Source organism: Madurella fahalii (genome assembly GCF_045866475.1).
Source record: "Madurella fahalii IFM 68171 DNA, scaffold_2, whole genome shotgun sequence".
NCBI classification, from domain to species: Eukaryota; Fungi; Ascomycota; class Sordariomycetes; order Sordariales; genus Madurella; species Madurella fahalii.
Window position 1 is genome coordinate 4,238,288 of NW_027263972.1, and position 21,225 is coordinate 4,259,512.

General features: G+C 56.9%; 8 protein-coding genes across 8 annotated transcripts; 5 read left to right on the forward strand and 3 right to left on the reverse strand.

Annotated features, from left to right (window-relative positions):
• Positions 1-1,008: 1,008 nt before the first annotated feature.
• On the forward strand, positions 1,009-2,957 carry OPI1 (transcriptional regulator opi1; the record flags this gene model as incomplete). The annotated part of the gene is made up of 2 exons (XM_071059417.1): positions 1,009-1,603; positions 1,672-2,957. 2 exons carry the CDS (start codon positions 1,009-1,011, stop codon positions 2,955-2,957), a joined length of 1,881 nt encoding a protein of 626 aa, XP_070915518.1.
• A 1,186-nt stretch (positions 2,958-4,143) lies between these two features.
• On the reverse strand, positions 4,144-5,148 carry MFIFM68171_03998 (uncharacterized protein; the record flags this gene model as incomplete). Its single annotated transcript, XM_071059418.1, has 2 exons — positions 4,144-4,857; positions 4,921-5,148. The coding sequence occupies 2 exons, from the start codon at positions 5,146-5,148 to the stop codon at positions 4,144-4,146; spliced, it is 942 nt and encodes a 313-aa protein (XP_070915519.1).
• A 2,040-nt stretch (positions 5,149-7,188) lies between these two features.
• MFIFM68171_03999 (uncharacterized protein) lies at positions 7,189-7,581 on the forward strand (the record flags this gene model as incomplete). The annotated part of the gene is made up of 1 exon (XM_071059419.1): positions 7,189-7,581. The coding sequence occupies one exon, from the start codon at positions 7,189-7,191 to the stop codon at positions 7,579-7,581; it is 393 nt and encodes a 130-aa protein (XP_070915520.1).
• Positions 7,582-10,103: 2,522 nt separating this feature from the next.
• Positions 10,104-10,982, forward strand: MFIFM68171_04000 (uncharacterized protein; the record flags this gene model as incomplete). Its single annotated transcript, XM_071059420.1, has 1 exon — positions 10,104-10,982. One exon carries the CDS (start codon positions 10,104-10,106, stop codon positions 10,980-10,982), a length of 879 nt encoding a protein of 292 aa, XP_070915521.1.
• Positions 10,983-11,686: 704 nt separating this feature from the next.
• Positions 11,687-12,808, forward strand: MFIFM68171_04001 (uncharacterized protein; the record flags this gene model as incomplete). Its single annotated transcript, XM_071059421.1, has 1 exon — positions 11,687-12,808. The coding sequence occupies one exon, from the start codon at positions 11,687-11,689 to the stop codon at positions 12,806-12,808; it is 1,122 nt and encodes a 373-aa protein (XP_070915522.1).
• A 409-nt stretch (positions 12,809-13,217) lies between these two features.
• On the reverse strand, positions 13,218-15,419 carry MFIFM68171_04002 (uncharacterized protein; the record flags this gene model as incomplete). Its single annotated transcript, XM_071059422.1, has 2 exons — positions 13,218-13,655; positions 13,713-15,419. The coding sequence occupies 2 exons, from the start codon at positions 15,417-15,419 to the stop codon at positions 13,218-13,220; spliced, it is 2,145 nt and encodes a 714-aa protein (XP_070915523.1).
• Positions 15,420-16,234: 815 nt separating this feature from the next.
• Positions 16,235-18,607, reverse strand: MFIFM68171_04003 (uncharacterized protein; the record flags this gene model as incomplete). Its single annotated transcript, XM_071059423.1, has 4 exons — positions 16,235-16,357; positions 16,414-16,700; positions 16,778-17,771; positions 17,822-18,607. The coding sequence occupies 4 exons, from the start codon at positions 18,605-18,607 to the stop codon at positions 16,235-16,237; spliced, it is 2,190 nt and encodes a 729-aa protein (XP_070915524.1).
• A 1,305-nt stretch (positions 18,608-19,912) lies between these two features.
• Positions 19,913-20,579, forward strand: MFIFM68171_04004 (uncharacterized protein; the record flags this gene model as incomplete). The annotated part of the gene is made up of 3 exons (XM_071059424.1): positions 19,913-20,201; positions 20,265-20,353; positions 20,550-20,579. 3 exons carry the CDS (start codon positions 19,913-19,915, stop codon positions 20,577-20,579), a joined length of 408 nt encoding a protein of 135 aa, XP_070915525.1.
• Positions 20,580-21,225: the final 646 nt, after the last annotated feature.

Genomic DNA, 21,225 nt, shown 5'->3' on the forward strand with positions numbered 1-21,225 from the left:
CCCGCGTCTAGGTGGAGAAGCTGCGTTGTGCATGTGGGCTTGTCTACCCTTGAATGGATCTGAGGGGCAGGTTGAGCAAGAGTTCGCATTTCCCATCAGCTCTCCAGGACATCTGCACCTGCGAATCAGTCACGGCCCGCCATGGGTACTATACAACGCTTTCCTGTGTAGTGATGATGTGCCGCGCGCGCCAACCCGCCAAAAATTGCCGAAACACATCCCGGGTTGCTACATTGTAGAACTGGCGGGAATAACGAGTCGCTTTGCTCAGAAGATAGTGTAGCCTCCAATGGAGTCCGTGTCTATGTCTGTGTTAGACCCGGGGTAGTATGCCACTTCAGGCGAACGGCCTGTGAAGGAAAAGAAGGGCCTGACCTCAGTGTGACATCCCGAAAGTGTGGTTCGCTACTTCGTGCGCCCAGGGCAGAAGCCATGTGGAAGTCCAATGGAGGCGACAGAACAGAACAGCCCTTGCCGGTTTCTCTTCCCCGAAACCCTCAACTGCCAATAGGCTTTAGGCGGTGGCCACACCCGCCTGAACACCGTCAGTCCCCAGGCGATCGGCCATCCAATCTCCTTGCGCCTGCAATCCCCTGGGCACCCTACCTCGCCTCAATGAACACCTTAATTACCATTACTACCCCCAGGCTTTCCCGTCTTCCTACTGCACCCTCCCCCACACTCTAACCGATCATCTGCACAGCGATTGTGGCCCATTTCCGCGATACCCTTTATTGCCACGACCCATTATTATTTCTTTTCTAACTTGTTTGGATTGCGCAACCGACGGGTTTTGGTTGACGGACCTCTGCCTTCTCTCGGCGGGCGGTACTTTCTTGGTTCGAATAAGCCGAAGGCGAAGGGGAAGAGACGAGCGCAGCTGAGCGACCGAGCGCCGGATGACAGCCTGATTCGAGATTGCCTCGTTCAGCCTTGCGACGCCAATGTCGACACTCCACTGAACACCGGCGGCGCTGGTTTTCGAACACTACGGCTGGGAAGGGCAGGATGGAACAGAGTCGCATGTTAGCCGCCGGGCGCCCTCCGTGGCTACAGCCTGGTGGGCATACCGGAGCAACTAGGACGGAAACTCAACGCTCGGCAAGCTCGACTGTAACTGGCGTGGACGCGACGTTCCAGTCGTCTCCGGAGCACCGGGGACAGCAGAAATTCTCGGGTAACTTCGCCGAGCATAGAAACGGGACCCTGACCCTGCAACTCCCACCTATTGCCCTATCTTTCTCTACCGATGAGCCCACCATCACCGAACTAGCGCCGATCCAGCCGCCGCATGAGAAGTCGTCCGCCTCGGCTGGACCGACCTTGCCGTCACTGTCTTCTCTCACCGGCACCCAAGCCCCGTCCCATGCGCCCCTGCCGAATCCCCCAGAGCCCTCGCAGCCCGCTCCATTTGCCAGAACGACGAGCCACTGGCCTAGCCTAAACCCATTTACGGCGTACTACTCGCCGAGCCACCTGGAGCCCATCGAGCCCGCCGGGAATATGGATTCGGAAAGAAACGATGCTCAAAGGTCTGCCAGCGTCAGCCTTGACGATCCTGATGTGAGGATGGCCGCCGAGGCACTGGGCCATCTGAGAACAGGTACGTTGGCCGAAAGCCGCAAGGTTCTTGTTGCTATAGGGTTAACCCTCCGCTCTCCCAACCCCCAGACTTTGTTTCATCCCCCCGCAAACAGAACACATCCCTACCCCCGACACCCGCCGACCACAAGACGTCCAGAGACTACAAGGCAACCACCACTTTACCTGGGAGCAACGGCAGCAAGCAGCCGGAACCAGAGCCCCTCTTGTCGCTGATCACCACGTCGCATCCGCTGCTTGCGACTACCATAGAGGGTGCCGCTTCCGCATATAACAGCAGCAAAAACTACTCGCCTCATCTCAAGACCGGCGCTGAGTACGTCGAGAGTTACCTCAATCCGGTTGCCAAGGCAGTGGGCAATGTGGGCAGGAAGACAGGCGTTGAGGGCGGCGTGAGGTGGATATTTGGGAGACGCAACAGAAAACAGCAATCGACTTCGGACATCGAGACGGGCGAGCGCGGAAGCCACAAGCGCCGCAAAGGTGAGCGGGATGATGTACCACACAAAGTATCGAATGGCTTCTCCCCAGACTTTGGCGCTGGCAGCGAGGACCGACGCATGTCGGTCAGTACGGTCGATACTCTGCCCGCCTATGACGACCAGAGATCCCCCGCATACACCGAGACAGCTGACGGCCAGATGCCCCAAAGACCCGGTTCCGGCATACCGGAACAGCCATGGAGCCAACGTTTCGTCGTGACGACATCTGGGCTCGGCGTGGCCATGAAGCAGGAAAGTCTGCGGAGCCTTAAGTATTGTCTCAAGGTGTTAAGGGATACGAATGGATACATCGGAGAGCTTCTCGTCACCTTGAAGACGACGATTGATGAGTACGACCGTGCAATTCAGAGGGATGGCGAAGATGACACCATGACGGACGGGCAAGACGCAGGCTCGCGCACAGCTGCTGACCGCAACAAACTCATCCAACGCATGAGCGAGCTCAGGGATGACCTTTTCCGCGCCATCCAGCGTACGGTACAGACTGTATCAAAGTACACCGGCAGCGCTCTCCCTGATAATGCCAGGAACCTCGTCCATCGCCAACTCATGAGCTTGCCGGGACTCTATCAACTACATTACATGCGAGAATCCTCGGAGGTGCGGCGCGAGAATAATAGCCCAGAGTCATGGGCGCGGGATCGAGCCCATCTGGCACTTGTCTTTGCAAGGGAGGCGCTGCAATTGATAACACAAGTTGCAGACGTCCTGAACAGGACACTTGTGAGCGCAGAGGAGTGGTGCGAGACGCTGTACAAGAAGAAACAGGAACAGGTAGAGTCTCCAATGGGCGGTACCGAGACGAAGTTGGCTCCTGCCTCAATCGACCAGGATATCGCAATGTCGGGTTAAGGGGTGGTGGAGGTTGGCGTCACGGCGGGCTGGAATTTTTTTCCCTTTCTTTTCCCCGTGGTGAGAGAAAATGGGCGGTTAGAGGGCGAGTCAAGTGCAATGGGACGCAAGCGAGAGGCAGACCCTAAAACCAGAGGGAGAAAAAAAAAGAAAAAAAAAATGGTGGGGGGAAAGAGAGGAAGACAAAAGAACAAGGGGGGTTCAGTGGCTTTCACCTTTCGAGGAGGCCATGGGCTGATCCGTTCAGAACCTCATCACGCCATTCACATTTCTCGTTTTCTTTTTGCAACGCACACGGCCTACTGCTTTCTCATATCGCGCCTCATCACCCACTATCCTTTCTCCTATCGCCTTTCCTTTCCCTAGTTATCGGCGCGGCATACTTGGAATGTTTGTTTGGCGCCCTCGGGCTGTCGACATTCGGTTGAGATACCTTTGATTTACAGTCCTATGATACAGTGAAGTTTGGTGCAATCCCACTCGGTTATTCCTAAAGCGTAGCCAGCATAGATTAGCAACCCTAACAACTCCGAGGGAGCCTGCAAGGTGAGGGCAATGGCCTGACGACAACGGGAGTGAGAAAATAATCTCCTTCCAACATCGCCGGTGGGGGCACGACATTGCTACTGAATGCATGCCGCCGCAGCCCTTTGATGGTACAATAAGGACCAGATATATTAAGACTCACGATAACCTTCGTTCTCAACAAGCCATCACCGAGATCTTTGCGCTTCTAGCTCATTGGATTATAAATTAAGATACCCGCTTCTACAGGAGCTGTGGATGTATAAGGCTTTAGATATCGTTTTCCTTCCCGCGCCAACCCTCCCCTCAACGGCGTTCAAAGCAGAGAAAGTCCCCTTCAGCTATTCGGTACATAATTATCATGATGTCCTTCGGCAGGTCATGTATTCGAGACTTCCGGCATCGATAGCAAGGCGGGCCCAAGCGTTCCGGTGGACCATGAGAGTTAGTCTGCACATAACGGGCCCCTAACTTGGGTTGAAAGTTTTATCGTTGAGATCCGTATAAATCCGGCTGCTGAGGTTGGACCGTTGAAGCGTAAGAATAGTCGAGGATTCGTAGCGATGGTAGTAAAACTTGGCTTTATAATGTTTAACCGTCACTGCCCCATCCACCTTAAGCTTCAGTAGGGTGGGTCTAACGGCAGCGGTGCCCATCAAGCTCAACCAGTTCTCTCGTATTGTTGTACAAGCCACTCGAGCAACTCTTTGACGGTCTCGGCCCTAACCGCTACTGGCGACATCCGTTCCTGCGGGAAGACTTCCTTGAGTGTCGCGGCTCTAAGCTGGCTAAGATCCAGGAGACATGTTTGGTCGCCTGTCGCCGGGCCGGTAAGAACCGAATTCCACCCTGCCCCCCAAGCTCCAATCACGTCAGTCTTGAACTCATCGCCAACATATAACTTGAGCCATGGGACATCATCTTGCGGCTCGCTGCCGTCTTCAAGCGAATAATCAGTTTCACTCTGCAATGCTACTATCTTCTTGGCCATGGTCTCAGCAGCCTCAAAGATGCGTCGATCCGGCTTCGCGAATCCGACATCGTAGGACATGCAATGGAGATCAATGTCGTACTGCTTCCCCACGATTGTAGCTGTGTCGAAAGGGCACCCGAAGCGCAAGGGGCTGACATCGAACCCGAGCGATGACAGGATATTGGGTACTCTGTCGTCTGAGTTGGTAATGACGCCCACGACGATCCGGTACGAGCGAGCCGCATAGGGTTGGTGCCGCTTCAGGGACTGGAGGAGAGGTTGCACGCCGGCTGCAGGTACGTAACCCTCGTCGGACGCAAATCGATGCAGGAGTCTGGGAGCCAGCTCCCTGGGCAGTGCTCTCTCATGCCCGGCCAGTGGCTGGAAGGTCTTGTGGATCACCTACTGAGTGTGTTAGGATCCTAATTCATTTGGAATTCAGTTTAGGACACGTTGGATGCTGACATTTGTCCACCACTTCTCGGCGCCCATCCCGCTGGCCTTTCCGTAGTTGGGATGCTCCTGCAATTCACCTTTGAAGGCAGCTTTGAGCGAAGTCTCGAGCTGACCCACGCTGAAGCCATCGAGTCCGTATTGCCGTGCCACGGCCGCATACTGCTCTGGAACAGGACGCTTGGGCTTGAAAAGCGTACCGAACGCGTCAAAGCAGAGCAGGAGGTGTCTTCGGCCCATTGTCGCCACCTCACGAGTGTAAACGCACCGCTATTCAAGCGGCCGTTAGGGCAATCATCCCAAGTTCCAATCTAAGGGTCCGGTTACTCTCACCAGCGATAGGTTTCAAGAGATCTTTATCTTGTTTGGGATGGACCCTAACCGTCATTCCTCAGGTGTCCGACCCGTTGATGATTGTAACTATCCTAAGCACTGAGCTCCTTCGGCGAGACCCAAGAAGACGCTAGCAAACCCCGCACGGTACTGTGCCTCAAAACCCTAACCCAACCAGCTCGTAGCCGCTGACTGTGCCTAGGGCACATGGTAGGACTCCGTGCTGCAGAGCGAAATACCTTAGTAATATAGGAACTGTCGTTCCTTATTTTGGCACACCTAGAGTCCAACGCTTAGGTGTTACGCCTTGAAGAAATTGGTCATCGTTATTGCTGCTATCGTTGTTATTGCATTGTTATGCTTCGTCGCTAAGCGTGCGGCTGAGACGGGTGCGCTCGCATACGGCTTAGCGGCTTCATGCCAAGCATCTCGACCAGAACGAACCCCTGACGGACCCCAGAGCCGCCAGTTGTTGGTCGAGGCGGATGTTTTCACAGCCACATTAAATAGCTCGGTGTGGCCGGTCTTGGCTCTTCCTAACACATCCACCCTCTCAAACCCCGAACTGAGTGCGGAGCCAGGCTGGAATCTTCCGTCTGCCCTTACCTGCTACCGGTAGCCAGCGACAGTCCCGGCGTCCGAGACGGTCTGCGTCATGGCGCACAACGGTGGCCCGTCCTACGGCCTTCCTGGCCACAATTCACCACAATATACGGCATACCGCCCCCCCGCCCCCCAACAGCAGCAGCAGCAGGAGCATATCGGCCAACATGGAGCTCAGCAAGCCGAGCAGTTCGGACAACTCCAGGACCCGTACAATCGACGGTCGCCGCCGCCACAACAGTATGCCGACAGCTTGGCGCCCGCCATGTCTAATATAAGCATTGACACTATGGTGCCGGCCCCGCTCCGATTGCAGCGGAAACCGGTGCCGGGCTCGGGCATGTCACATGAGCCGCCGCCCGTGAAGCAGACACTGCCGGTCCAAAGCCAACAGAAGACATTTTATCCTTCTGCCGGCTACTTCTCTCCTACCCCAGCCGCTAGTCCTTATTTTGCGGGTTCTAGAGTGCACCAGGCTCCGGCCCAACAGTTTCCGTACTACGCCCCTAGTTTGCCGACACCTCCTGTGTTACAGCCATGGCATACCGCCGAAGCACATCTCGCACAGGGCCAACCAACACCTCCGCCGATGGCACGGCCGCCACTTATTTTCGAGATGGAGGCCCCTTTACCTGGCCCGTTACCCAGCATTGTTGAATTCGAGGACGGGGCGTCGGCGGCGACGCAGCCAGAGTCAGCGCAGCCGACCCGGCCGTTCATTGCTGAACTCCAGGGATCGGAACCCCTGGGGCATATAGATGACCAGCCTGCCCAAGGCGCTCAAGATATTCAACCATCGCAGCATATGGACATAGGCCACAAGCCTTCCGGTGAAGATATCCAAGTCATGCCCGCACAGAGTGTTGATCAGCACGATGGTCCACTTCCAGGCCGCATGCCAGCGTCACTCGATAATGAGGGTCTTATTCCCATCGAGCCTCCACGCCCTCCTGATCATGAAGGTCTCATTCCTTTTCATGGTTCTGAAGGCCAATCCACTGATTCTAAGCTATCGGTGGGCTCTCCTTTGCCAAGCCCGCATCCAGGGCGCTCCCCCCAGTGCAGCTCAAACACCAGTCTATCCCCGGAACTCTCGGGCTCATCCCAGGCCCCTACACAACCACCGCTGCATTCGGCCGCTCGGACTCACCAACTAGAAGAACAAATTTGCCAACACCCCCAGCCAGCTCACGGCGGACAGGATTCCTCCCAGCCTATCTATCACCCAAACAATCCCAATCCCCAGATAGGGTCCCACCACCCGCAACCGGGCTCTCCGTACACATCTGCGCCTCCTTTTACATCGTCGCCACATCAATTGCCTGCTCGCGAGGCATCGCCGTTATGGACACAACAACCCACATCCCCACACCTGTCTCCTACAGCGGCTGCGCCTTCACAGATTCCAAGGCCGCCGGCTTCCCCACACCATCAGCAATCTTCCCCGGCACCGCCGCCTCCGCAGACGCCCACGACGGGGACGTATATCCCGGCAGCCTTCCCAGCCAGGCCGGCCACGTTTCCGCCTCAGCCTTTTCCTCTAAGCTCGGCGCATGGTATTTCCCAGCCATCGGCCATACCGTCTACACCCTCCATCACGCCGTCATTGCCCTTCTCGCGGCCGGCATTGGCAGCCCCTCAGTACAGCTCTCCGGCACCGCTCCAGAATCAAGCATACAAACTCTCCAAACCCGTCGGCACAACCACAAGCTTCCAAACTGGCCAGAAGCTTGGTGATTTTGCCAACTCTGTTTTCAGCAAGGAGACAGTGAAATGGAGCAAGAAGACAGCGAGCCGGCTCGGCGGCGCTATCAAGAACGCTGCCTCAAATGCTCACGCAGCTGCCACAAACGCTCAGGTTGCCGCGTCGCAGGCGGCCGCGCTGCAGAGACAGAGGGTGATTTCAGCCGCCCAAGCCAAGATAGCATCTGGTGTAAACGGCCTTGTGCCGGCGGCAGCTACGCCCCCACCAACAGTCGACGCGCAAACTCAGGGGCTGCCGCCTTCAACTGCCTCGGCGTATGGCTCAAACAATCTCTTCCGAACCGGTGCCAGATCAGGGGAGCAGGGGTTATTGCAGCCGACATCATACGGTCAAACTCCGAGTTTCCCGTCCGCAGCCACCGCCCCTACAAATGCTGGGGCAATGATCAGCGGGCCTGGTTATGCTCCCCCGGCTGGCGGGGGAGCAGGACTGCAGCAGCTTCCTCAGTCACAAGGGGCCGCTCCGTCGCTTGGGTATTCCCAGGAGCCTGGGGTGCAGCCTCCTTACCCTCATCCCAATAGTCAGGGCAAGCCTCCGCCGGCTTGGCCGGCTGGATATACCACCGCTGCAAACGCAACTCCGCAGATACCAACGCAAGGCAGCACAAGCCCGGGCACCGGTGGGCAGCCTCCTCTTCAATCACCACCACAACCAAATGTGGCAGGACAACAGACGGCATGGAGTCCGGCGGGTACCCCAAGCCCAGGATCAATGCCCATGATGGGCGCAGGCCAGACAGCTCATTCCGGAAAGCAATGGGCAACCGGACAGGGGAAAACGTGGAGCCCTCAGTCCCCAGGAGCTTCAACTCCTGGAACGGGACACAATAGCCTGGCCCAGCCCCTCGGAGTGTGGAATCCGCCTCTCCAGAATGGACCGCCTCCCCAGAATGGACCGCCTCCCCAGAATGGACCGCCTCCCCAGAATGGACCGCCTCCCCAGAATGGACCGCCTCCCCAGAATGGACCGCCTCCCCAGAATGGACCGCCTCCCCAGAATGGACCGCCTCCCCTTGCCGGTTTCGCTCCTCATACAAACGCAGGAACAGGCCCATCGAGCGGTCAGTTGCCCCTCCCGCATTGGCAACAGCAGCCTGCCCTTCAGTGGCATGTTGGCCCTCAACAGCACGCATGGGTTGTTACGGGGGCTCCTGCTGTGAACGGGACGGTACCGCCTCCTGCACAAGGAAACCAACAACAGCAACCTCTGGTTCAACTCAATCTCGCGGCTCATCAACCGCAACCCTGGCCGCACGCCCCACTGGGCAACCATCTCCCCCTGTCATTCGGGCTAGGACAGTCTGATCTAGTGTCTCATATCGCTGCCCCGCCCTTCCTTCAAAGCCCCCAACATGGGCCTGGCACCGGGTTCTCACAGCAGCAATGGCATGTGCAGCCGCCACACGCACATGTGGCTGAGCTGGGAGGTGTAGGGCAGGCCGGGAATGCAACCACTACAAACCCAGCGGCTCCTGTCGCCAGCGCCGTTGCTGTTGTGACGGCCGCTGGTGGCCCGAATGAGCTTCCAGTCACGGATGCGGTCGGGGGGACTACGGGTGGGAACTTTGGGGGTTGTAGTATTGAATTTAGAGACGCTCCTAGCGGTGGCTCGACGACAAATGCTAGTTCTCGAGTCGAGAACGGAACCGGCCCGAATGATGGCGAAGGCTGCGAGCAGGGCAGTGGCAAAGAACAAGGCAAAGAACAAGGCGGCGACTTTCAAACCACGGGCTTGACCGCCGATGCCCAATCGTCACCCAGGGCCAGCACCCCGCAGCTGGCTGTAGACCAAGCCATGGCCAACAAACAGGAGTTAAGTCTTCTGCCTGGTGATAAAACATTTTAGCGTATAGCATGAGGTGAAGAATATATTGATGTTACTACTACTAACTAGTAGCACTCATCCAAGGAGAGCGTCTTCTTGGAATGTTGAATCTTCTTTTGGAATTGTAACTTGCTTGATTTTCTGATAACTTAGGAGCCGGAAGAAAGATCATAAATACGTTCAGCTATGTAAGGCAGTTTGAATACGAATCTTATCAAAACGGTATTATCTCATGCCAGTGACACTAAAGTGTAGTAGTAGCCCGACCACTCGCCAGCCCCGGCAATTAGAACTCTGTACCGAATGCTTTGTTGTATTAACCCTAACCCGTAGTTTGCATCCTCGAGGGACAACCGAACATCTTTCCCCTCTTTGTTAACCACAGTTACCGAAACTGTCATTCTTCGAGAACTAACAGGACTCGGAAATAGCGCTTGCTTGCATTCAGAGACTGCCGCTCAACGACCAGAGAGAAGGACAATGTCTTCCTCATTGTTAGCCAGCTGCCTATCGTCAAGGACAAGAATCCGGGCTAACGGTACCCTTCTTCAGGAGCTATGTCCTCGTTACTGGCGCAACTGGCTTTATCGGCGCCCATGTGGTTGACTCTCTCCTCAGGAGAGGTATCCGAGTACGTGGCGCCACACGGTCTCTAGCGAAGGGGGCCGCTATGCTGGGCGCTCGTCCACATTCGCAACCCCGGCTCGATTTCGTCGAGATCAGCGATTTTTCTCAGCCGGATTGCGATCTCTCAGCTGCTTTAGCCGGCGGGATCGACGGGGTGGTTCATATTGCGAGCCCGCTCACCTACGATACTCGCGACAACGAGAAGGAACTCATCCTGCCGGCCATCAACGGCGTCAACGCGATTCTCAGAGCCGCCGGCGCCGCCGGCACGGTGAAGCGGGTCGTGATGACATCTAGCTTTGGAGCAGTCCTGGACATCGATACGGAAATCGCGCCGTATTTCACTTACACTGGAGCCCATTGGAATCCTCTCAGCTATGAGGAGGCAGCCGACCCTAGGACCATTGCCGTGCTGGCGTACCGAGGGAGCAAGAAATTTGCCGAACTGGCAGCGTGGGACTTTGTCCGAGAGAACAAGCCTGGGTTTGACCTGGTCACTCTGTGCCCGCCCATGACGTTCGGCCCTGTAGTACACCCCGTTGTGCGTACCGCCGAGCTGAACGAGAGCAACGCAATGCTGTGGCAGGTAGCCCAAGGAAAGATACCTCTTCCCGTCGCGCGCGTTTCGTTTTGGATTGACGTCCGCGATCTGGCAGAGGCGCACGCCGAAGCGCTGTTGCGCCCCGAAGCTGGTGGTAAGCGGTACCTTCCCGCCTCTCCCGAGTACTTCTCGTATGGCCTCGCGGCCGAGATCATCAGGGATGAGTTTGAATTCGCAAAAGGCAGGACGTTGGAGCAGCAACATCCGGATACCCGCCGCGGCATTGATGGCGAGACGGTTGCCAGGGAGCTGGGAATCACATATCGCAGTTTCAGAGAGACCGTGGTCGACTTGGTAAAGCAGGCGGCGGCAATGCCATAGGGAGCGGCTCTTTTCGGACTTTAGAGATTCCTAGTATTCTCTTTCCGCAACAGTCGCAGCCTACCAGTCTTGGCCAGTTGCTGATCGTTGCGTGTGCCGGGGAATTCAGAGTCAGGTTCTATGCAAGGCAGTAGACCAGTTTCCCGAAACTGAGGAGGATTTGAATGAGTGATGGGCTCTGACAAATCCCGGAAGCGTATTACCGATACCCCCCAAGCTACCACACCCAGCTCGCACCACGTACCCAGGCCGTTCCGAGATGCCCACAGACTGTGATGGGGGTGACATCAGAGGTTCCGAGATAAGAAACCCAGCTGTACCAGAACTGCCACGCAGAATTTCGTCTGACATTGTGGTAACAAACGATCATGAGGTCAATCCACGGCCCCTGCCCTCCTTACGCAGCAGAGTGTTACTTGATGAAGGGAAAGTTTGTGTATCATTAGTATTGTCAAGTGGCAGCACCTGCCAGATTGAGAGGGGTTGCCCGCAAATTTGCCATGCCCACGAAAATCGCGGGGTCCTGCAAGAATGGAAACGGTCGGGTGACTGCAACCCGCCAAGAGAAAACAAATCACGAGATTGAACTCCAAGTCCAAAAAAAAAACAACCTCCTGATCTCTCAAATGGGACAGGTTCCCTCTCTCGCACTCTGAGAAAGGAAAGGAACAGCACGCGCGCACACACCCGCGCGCTCCGAAAGGATGGACTCGCCAACTCGCCGCCGCGCGCGACATGCGGTGCACGCCCTCCCGCTGCGGTACCTGCTCGTCGTGCCCATCCTGCTGGCCGCGCTGACGGGCTACGTCTTCTTCGCCCACAGCGACACCAACATCTACATGCTCTACAGCCAATGCCACGCGCGGTCCCGGGTCCCGTGGCTGTCGCACATCCCCCTCGTCGGCAGCCCGGCGTGCTTCGTGGTCAGCTTCTTCCACGAGGCCGTCGCGTCGGCGCGCGCCTTTAGCGTCATGGCCGTCGCCCTGTCGTTCGTGGCCGGCCTGCTGACCGTCAGCACCGTCGAGGCCGCGCGCATCTGCAACTCGCCCAGCGTGCTGATCGCCTGCCCGACCGGCCCCTGGCTCGTCTTCGACCTGGTGGGTGGCGCCCTGGTCTGGGAGCTCGTCATCATCCCCGCCTACTTCCACCGCAGCAGGGCCATCATCGCCGCCCGCCGTCAGGGGGGACCGGCCCGGCTGCCCGAGCCCGCCGATCCGACCTTTGGCGAGGCGATGCGCCACCTGGCCAAGGTCGCCGAGACGGTGGCCATCCCGGCCGCCGTGGCCGCCGGCTACGTCGTCCCCGCCGTGCTGATGCTGGTCCTGGACGAGCCCGCCGCGGTGCTCGCGTGGCTCTTCTTCCCCGTCTGGGTCTCGCTCGTGCGCCGGCTCGTCCGCAGGGCCGTGCTGGCCGCGCGCGACGGCTGGCAGGTCAGCCTCCACCTCGAGTCGAACCGGCCGGCGCTGCTCGCCATGTACGCCGTGCCCATCGTCTGCTCCGTCCTGTCCCACGGGCTGCTCATCTGGAGCCTGACGCAGCCCGATGACCGGAGAGAGATGACGCGCGCAACCACAAAGTTTGTCATCATCAACGCCTTCTTCATCGGACTAACCGTTGTGTACTGGATCCTTGTCGAAGCGGGATGGAGGGTAGTCCTCGTGATGGTCGGAGCGTCAGTCGTGCTGGGCCCAGGTGCCGGTATCTGCCTCGGGTGGATCTACCGGGAGCGGACGGTCGATCCGGATCCGAGGGTCACGGTTGTCGCCGTAGGAGCCCGGAGGGGCAGTGGTGACAGTCCGTCAGAGGAGACCCCGCTCCTGCGGTGAGAGGCTAAAAGGGGGTTGGGGGGGTTTCGCTTGGTATGACCAGGCGACTGGACGCGCCGGAGATGGGGATCTGCTGTATTTGTAATGTCTTTTAATGATGTACACGAGCCATCTAGAAATACCGTCATGATTTAATGTAATATCGAGCAACAAGCAGCTCTCTCATCCGCATCCTTTCTGCGTTGATATGCCATGCATTATTCAGGCCTGCGAACCCCACAAAAATGCAAAAAGAAGCGCCACGATGCGCTAAAACGCAACCCCCCGGCAAGTAAGCGGGGATGGCGACATCAGAACCCTCGATGGCGTGACGGGCTCGCCGTCATTTTTGACCACGGCTAACCCACGCCGGAGAAAACTCGCCTGTAAAGTGTCGCGGAGCCCTGGCTGCATCGCGGCACGCGCTCGATCACGCGCTGGTCCCAGGGAAGTGCCCAAAGTTGGACCAGCCAGGCGAGAAGACCGACCACGACTCTGGCCCGAACCATTCAGACCCAAAGTTGAGCCCGTCAGCTACCTCTTCGAATGCATTACTGGCACTTGTCCCTACGCTCGTCTGGGAAGCCGGGGCCACGCTGGGCATCACCGTCTCAGCCATGGGCAGGCCTAGCGGGTCGATGGGTGTCACTGCTAGTCCTGGCATAGGCATCTGAAGATGCTCTACTTGCGTCCGGTTGATTGGACCGGGAGGAAGAGCCACTGCTGGCGTGTGGGTAGCGCTGGGCATCGGTTGCCCAAGGTACGGCATGTCCATTCCGACTGCGAGACCGCGAGTGCGGCTAGGCAAGGCCGGCGGGACTTCTGGCAGCGACAGTCCATTTGCAATGAGCCGTTCAATATCAGCTTGCTGGGGATCGACTGTCAGTACTCGTTCATGGACGTGTTGAGCTGGCGAAGAACATACAATACTAGCAGATGCCGGTCCGGCCGTCGACTGCCGAGCGGCTCGGAGACAGACAGAGGCAAGTTCCTGCACACGTTCCTGAGTAAAACCGAGATTACCTCCGTCCGTCTGCAGGCTGTGGTACAAAACCCTCGAACATTGAAAGGCGCATCCGGGCATGTCAAGGTCCGTGACAGGGGCGCTGCTCCCGAGAGCTAGGAGCTGCGCAAACATGTCAGCCATGGCCCTCGCGTGCTCATAGCAGCTCCGGCGCTTGTGTGTGGCGAAGTGAGGATCTAGTTGCTGTAGCGCGGCTGGAGCAAGTGCTTCTCGCAGACCGGGGAGGAACAGGCGGTATAGATCGAGATGGCATTGCCTCCACCAGACATGGGTCATGATGAAGATGCCCAGCCTGGGAGAATAGGTCCGCAGACGCAGATTGTTCTCAGACCAGCGGAACGATTGCGGTAACCTCGCCTCGAACGCCTCCAGCTCGGCAGCGAGCTCGGCACACTGGCCAGGCAGTCTGGATAACACTTCTGATGGTGACGCGATCACCTTGGAGGTGCACTGTAATATTCGAGTGCGCATCCATTGGATGCGGACGTGAAGTGCCATGAAACCGAGCACGTCTGGCAATGGCGGGATGACACCCGCGGGGTCAGGAGCCGGCGGCCTGAGGAGTTCGGTGGGCTCGGGCAAGTCGAACTCGAAGTTTCGTTCGTTGCAGGGGAGCTGCACATGGATCTGATGCTCGGCATCAGGCCAGAGTGCGAGATCCGGCTGGCCTGCCGATATGAACGAGTCAATCATGTACAGCGACCACACCAGCCGGCGCCGTGACTCTCGCGCCAGGAAGCAGAGGTCCGGGCTCTCGTGGTTCAGCCGCAGAGCCGTGGCAAAGCGGCTGGCAATAGCGTGGAGCATGAAGGCCCCCGAGTAGCGCTTCGACAGAATGCGGTGTTTGACGGCAATGACTAGTGTCTGCAGACGGGGGATGGACGGCTTCTCGAGCTCTGCCAGACACACGGACACGGCTTCTTGGATGCATCGGTTGCCGTAATCCTCCATGCCGGGGCCGAGGTCCGTCAGCAAAGCCGTGATCCCAACAAGGGCAAGGATGAGAGAGCGGTCCAGCGTGCCGGCATGGTATCGTTCCATTAGGGACGCGCGATGCAAGAAGGAAAACATCGGGATGTGGTGGACATGGCGGAAGAAGCTGTCGAAAGCCCGGAGGACAACAACCTCCGCAGGGTCTGCATGATGGGCGACGACGGCAGGGGCAGGGCTCGCGGTGCTGCTGGCCGAGGTGCCGCGATCATTCGGTGAGCTCAGACGTATCTGCGCGTCGTCGTGCATCGCTGCCCCTGGCGAGGGCGCGGCGGAGGGGCTCGGCAACGGCAGCGACCGCTTCCCCGGCCGGTAGACGCACTCGAGACCCTGAGCACGGCACCGGTCGCAACTGGGCAATGAACCGCTGCACCGAGCCTTCCTGGCATGGCAGTTCTGGCACGCCTGCCGGGCTCGGCGGCGGGGCACCGAGATGGGCGCTCCATGGCTGCCGCCCTGGACCATCTCGACGTTGGCATTTTCGTCGTACGAGCAGGCAAAGTCGAGCCGCTCACAGTTGGTGCAGATGCCTCGCCGGCCGTCGCATCGGACCTTGCGGGCTCGACACGTGACGCACGTGTTTGCCGTCCGCCTGTGTGGACGGGGCGAGGCGCTCATGGTGTCATCGACCGTCACGGGCAATGACTGTTCGCGGCGACGATGCCGGGATGTCCCGCGGTCCACGGCTTGCTGAACGAGCTGGTGGACCTAGAGGCTGAAGTACTATAGGCATTTCGTGCACTTGCGCCCCCGCTGCAGCCTGATGCGCGATACTGTTCAAATCTCTGCCGGCCAGCTTTGGTGATGGGAGAAGCCAAGTTCAAAGTCGGCCAAAGACGTGTTGCATGCGCACTGGCGCCGCTGCCGTTGGGGTTGGGCCCGCTTTGAGCCTTGGCACCCGCGTGTTGTTCGCTGCCCCACCAGATTCCGTGTGGCGTTGGTTCCAAGAAGAGGAAAGGAAAGGAAAAAAAACAAAAAACAAAAAAAACATAACTCTATATATATATATATACGTAACAAGTAATAGCTTCGTTGCCGGTATGCCGTTATATGATAAGCGCAATCTGCGCGGGATAGTTTTGCAGAGATGGTAAGTATCTATCCAACACAATTCGTGGCTATCAGATATCAAGATCATGTAGTCAGGTTACCCAGTCCCGCTTCCACTGTTGCTTGGGCACCCGAATGAACACGAACATATCGCTTTTACAAGTATGCGAGGAAGAATTAGTTTGAGAGTAGTTGGTATTCTATGCCACGACCTATGCGTTTATCAGCAACCACGGCGAGCAAGTCTAAGCAGTGAATTAGTGCAGATCCCGAGACCATCAACACCTACGCCAGATCCACCACAGCCGGCGCCTATCCCACGAATACAAACCACGGAGCGAAAACCACTGCTCGTTCTGCCGCTTTTTCTCATCCGTCCCTCATCACATCTTCACCCGCAGAAGATAACGTAGGCGGACCTGGGCCACGTCGTAGCAAATGTACTCGTTGTACCATAGACTAGCCCCAGGAACTTTGGTGTCTCCCGGCACGACCGATGTGTCCGGCTGCGAGTTGCTTTGTTAGTCAGGTTAATCTCGGCAAGGGGCAGAGAAGGACTAACCATCATGACCCCTGACAGGGACGGATGGACACAACCGGCGTCCTTCCACTTGCTCGGACCAGTACGTCCCTGGCCCCAGGTCGATACCATGCCTTTCCTTTTCGCGTCCTCTCCCGCATTAAAAGAGGAGTGGACCAGCTCCTGCATGGGGTTCCCGAGCTCCGCCTCGCAAAGCAGGAGGAGTGCGGTGCCTCCAGACATGTACGAGCAGCAGTAGTTCGCTGATTTAGACGCCATGTCGGCGAGATAGATGCCTTTCCCGAACATATAGCCCGATACCGGAGCCTCTTTAAAAAATCACAAAATGCGTTAGTATGCCTGGCCATGGGCGTCAGAAGCCGCGATGGGCCGCGTAACAACTCACCTGGCGGTGCGATTCGAAGGCCTTGGCTGAGGATACCGCCAAAGTTTGTGCAGCGGGAGCCGTGCCACAGCAGGCGGCGGTTCTGAGACATCTTGCCAAAGACGCTGCTGTCGAACCGGTCCTTCTCACCCTCACGCTCGATGCGAAAGATCGCTTCGACTTGGTAACTATGTCCGTGGGTGGCACCGCGGGACTCGTTCAAGTAGTTCTGTAGTTGGGTGAACTCGCTGCTGGTCGGGTCCAGCGGCGTCATCTCTTGCATCTTGAGGCCCTGGTACTGCTTGTCAAGAGGATGGATGTCGTCGTCTCCCGCCTTTTCCATCTTCATGATAAGAGCCGCGTCCTTCATATCGCTCAAGCTCTCGAGAAGTTCTATTTCTCTCTTGAGCATTTGCTGGTCGTTGATGACGGGGGGCCGATTCCGACCAAAGGCGTGAGGAATGAGCGAGTAAAACGAGTTTGAGAGCTGCTCCACCGCGGACATGTACGCCATCCCATATGTGCTCGCCGCTTGGGTCGGGTCGTCGATCAAAGCCGACAAGTCCTTCAGAGCCTGGAAACCCCGTGTGATGGTTGCCTTGCTGAGCTTCCCGAGCGGCAACTTGTTGGCGTCGTAGTTGAGCGCCGACATAGTGGCCGCAAAGTATTGTTGGTTGAAGATCAGTTGCATGAGCTGCTGGACGGCAGGGTGGAGCGTGCACTTTGGTGGCTGCCAGTCGGATGATTTTTCCTTCTTCCCCTTGGCTTCTTCCGCCTCGTCCTCTTCGTCATCGGAATCCTCGCTGTAGTTCCGTTCCACAAAGGCGTACTTGCCAGGCTTGGGGTTCTCGCCGCGCTGACTCCAGGCGAGGCCTGACTTGTCCTTGAACTTCTTCTCATACTGTTGCTTAGCTTCCTCAAGGCCGCCCTCAGCAGCCACTTGGGTCTGGCCTCGCTCACCGACGCGGCCCCATCGGGTCCACGTCCTGTAGACGCCATTCGGATCCACCAGAAGCTGCCTACGTCAACAGCTGGGACGGGGTCTCGGGGCTCAGTGGACCTCACCTGGATGCGGTAGAACTTATTGTTGTTGTGTGATGCGTTGGTTTGGTTGAGTGAGGCATCGTAGATGACCCCCGAATCGTCAATAAAGACGGCAGATGTCACGTAAGGGCATCCCTCATCGAGGGGAATCTGTATGTCTTTGCGCTTTGCAACTTGACCTGCGCCCATGACAGGCTCCGCCTTCGCCTTGCTCTTACCCTTCTTTGCTTCCGGCTCGGCATCGGCTGCACCATTGGCGTCTTGCATCTTGACATCATCCGCCTCGCTAGGCTTGGCAGCTGCTCCCCTGCGCGCTCTCGTCCGCTTGGCCTTAGGAGCGGTCTCGTTGTCCGAGGCATTGTTGGTAGCGGGCGGGGGGGATGGTCGCTTCCGTGTCCTACTGGCGGCGGTGGATGTGGTGCCGTTGGTCTGGGAGGATGTGGGCTTGGATGCACCGGCCTGGGCCTCGTCGTCGTCGTCCGAGCCGGTACCTCCTGGAACAAAGTCCTTCTCTGGCTCCCTGGTCTTGTTCTGCTCGCAAAGCGACAGCCACTCCATGCTGACAATGGGAATGCCAAGTGACTGTGCTTTTGCAACCTTTGGGGACGGCTTTTTGTAGTCGGCCTCTGTTGCCACGAGATGAGTTGTATCATCAGTCACGGTGCTTGCCACGGTTGCGCCGGCCGCTTCCGCCTTGGCCTTGAGAGCGGCTTGGGGAACACCTGGAAATGTCCCGCTGAGAGCGATCTTGCAGCCGTCAAGGGCTGGCTTGGCCGGAGCGGCCGCCTTCCCCCTTCTGGGCGGCATACTGGCCGAAATCTAGAAGTTGGATGATGTTGTGTGCCCGAAGGCGGACAAAAGTTAAGTAAAGATAAATCTAAAATCAAATGACAAGGTTTGTCTGCCCCCAATTGGCCGACGCGAGGAAGTACTGAATAGCAAGAGGATCGAGCAGACCCGGTTTCCGCCTGCTTCGGGGTTGATGAGAAAGAGTAGATCAAAGCTGCCGAAAGGGCTTCGATCGAGAGAAAGGGAACGGTTTGCTGTCACTCATAAATACTCGACAAAATTTGGATCTGATGGTTTGCGCGCGACCGTGTTGAGCAGGCAACAGCGCCTCTTTCCAGGGTTGGAGCGCGAAATCACGAGACACCACGCCAGGCATCAAAGCCGCTAAGATTATGCCAGGTCCACAACAAGTTAGGCAACGGCCAGTCCCCCCACACATGAAATTGTGCGCTGCAGCTGAGGGCCTGGAGCGGGCTTCTCCCATCCCGACATCAACCTCATCCCTGGCTATTCGCGGCTTCGGATCGACCAGAAATACATGCTGCGGAACTAGCGGTCCTACGATTGCACGCATCGCTCCTCAATTGGCTTGCTGCAACGAGTCGGGGTGGACAAAGTTTGCCTCACCTCAGCCAAGGTGCCAAGTGATTGCAACGAACAATCGAACGAAACAGTTTCGATTCACTTACAGCACACACTGCTGATAGTTTAGTGCCAAGCTCCTTTATTGCTGCATCCAAGGTGTTGAAACAGTTGTGATTCCTCATTCGAACATTTTCTACGGGCCTAGGAGACAAAGGATGACGAAGTACGAACAGGCGGTTTGTGCAGACGCCCTAGGGCTTCCTCTTTCAAGTCGTTGCTAGCCATAAACCCACACCAGCGGCATTAGGAGTCAAGAACAGCCGCCGATTAAAAGAGCATTTGAGTTTCTCTCTATCACGGCCGCCTCCTCCAAGCCCGAAGCAATCTTCCTTCCAGGTCCAGGTGCGAAACATGTCATCCTTCTCTGGAACTCCAGCCTGTGGTGAGCCGCAGCCGAGCACGCCAGCTCCGCTCCTCCACACTCGCGGTGGGATTGACAGACGGTCACCCAGTCCGTATTACTACTTGCCTGACCTAGATTCTCCAGTCCGAGGATTCACCCCGCTTTGCTCGCCGACTCTATCCTTGAACGCACCACCTAGTCCGTCCGATTACGAGAGTATCCGGACCGGCTCCCCCTACGCTCTCCATCCAATTCAGATTAGGAGAACTCCAAGCACCATTTCCAGCATTTCTACCGCAACCAGTGCGGGCGGAGCACCCCTGACGGGGACATCGATGCTAGAGAACAACGTTAAGGCGACTGAACCGGAAGTCGGCATTTTAATAGCGAACGGACTGACGTATGGGCAGGCCTGGTATCTGTGGGAACGGGCCCGCCCGGCTTTGAGCGAGCCTTTCAATGGCGCCTTTGACATTGAGGACTTCAACATCTCTCTTGAGCGGATCTGCCTTAACCATGGGAAACAAGTGACCGGAGCTGAGGTCATGACGGCATTCTCCGAGATGGCGGTTCTCTGGAGACGCGCCGAAGGCGAATTCGTGCGTGGGTTTGAGGTGCTTCTGCGTAAGCTCACCGGTGAGCCGTGTGCCGAAAGGCATTTCGACACTCGTTACAATTATTGGGCAGTTGGAAATGACGACGATGCGTTCCATTGCCAGTTCAGTTTGATCGAGAAAGCAAAAGCCGGCTGCAAGTCCGGGATGGCTGTCGATAAGGTAAGGTCTCGCATACTCCAAGCCAAGGAGAAACACCGTGTCCCGTTGCGATATTCCAACCCGCCATATTCCAACGTACGTGGAAGATAAAATAAAAAAAGAGGAATCAAGGCTAGGGGAAGCGACTTGTGTTGGAAATTTCCGTGGACTTTGGATTAGAGGGTACGGCGCTGCAATGCTTTCCTCTGTTTGGTAGGGGACCTGGACGTCGGACATGTTGGTTTAATTGGTTAGGAGATGAACCCAGATGAACAAGTTTTTCTCTCGGTATTGTATTTCTTAGTCATATGCTTGCATGGTAATTTATATTGGAAATGGGATGTTGCAGGGGACATCTTGCAAGACTACCAGGTAAGTAGTACCTTAGGCTTGGCTGGCCAGAACATAAAAGTGCCTTAATGAAAAGAAGTAGAAATATGGTCAATGAGAATACGAACTGTAGCAACAATGACCCGGATGTAGTTAATAGCTAAATAAACTAGTATAGATGGAATCATTGTAAAGTAGTTTTACTTGAAAAGCTTTTGACACGGCTCTTAGGTGGCCCTGAGCCATTAGGGGAAGAACCGAATGATCTTCCACCGCAGCATCCTGAGCATAACCGCACTAGGGAGCGTGCCTTGCCAAAGCTTGGGACGCGATCAGGGATATGTCGATGACGGAAGAAGCAGGGAGTGCGAGGGGTAGTGTGAGGAATGACGATGGTAAGGCAATATTCTGACATAGACCGCCGCGGCGGCAAGTCGCAGCCAGACACGACTTTCTTGTTTTTCGCTTCCCCATGCCATTGTTTCACTACATTGGACTAGTGCCTTCGCTCAACAGCCATGGCAACCCGGCTGTTCCTCGCAGTCCCGGGGTAATACGCGGGA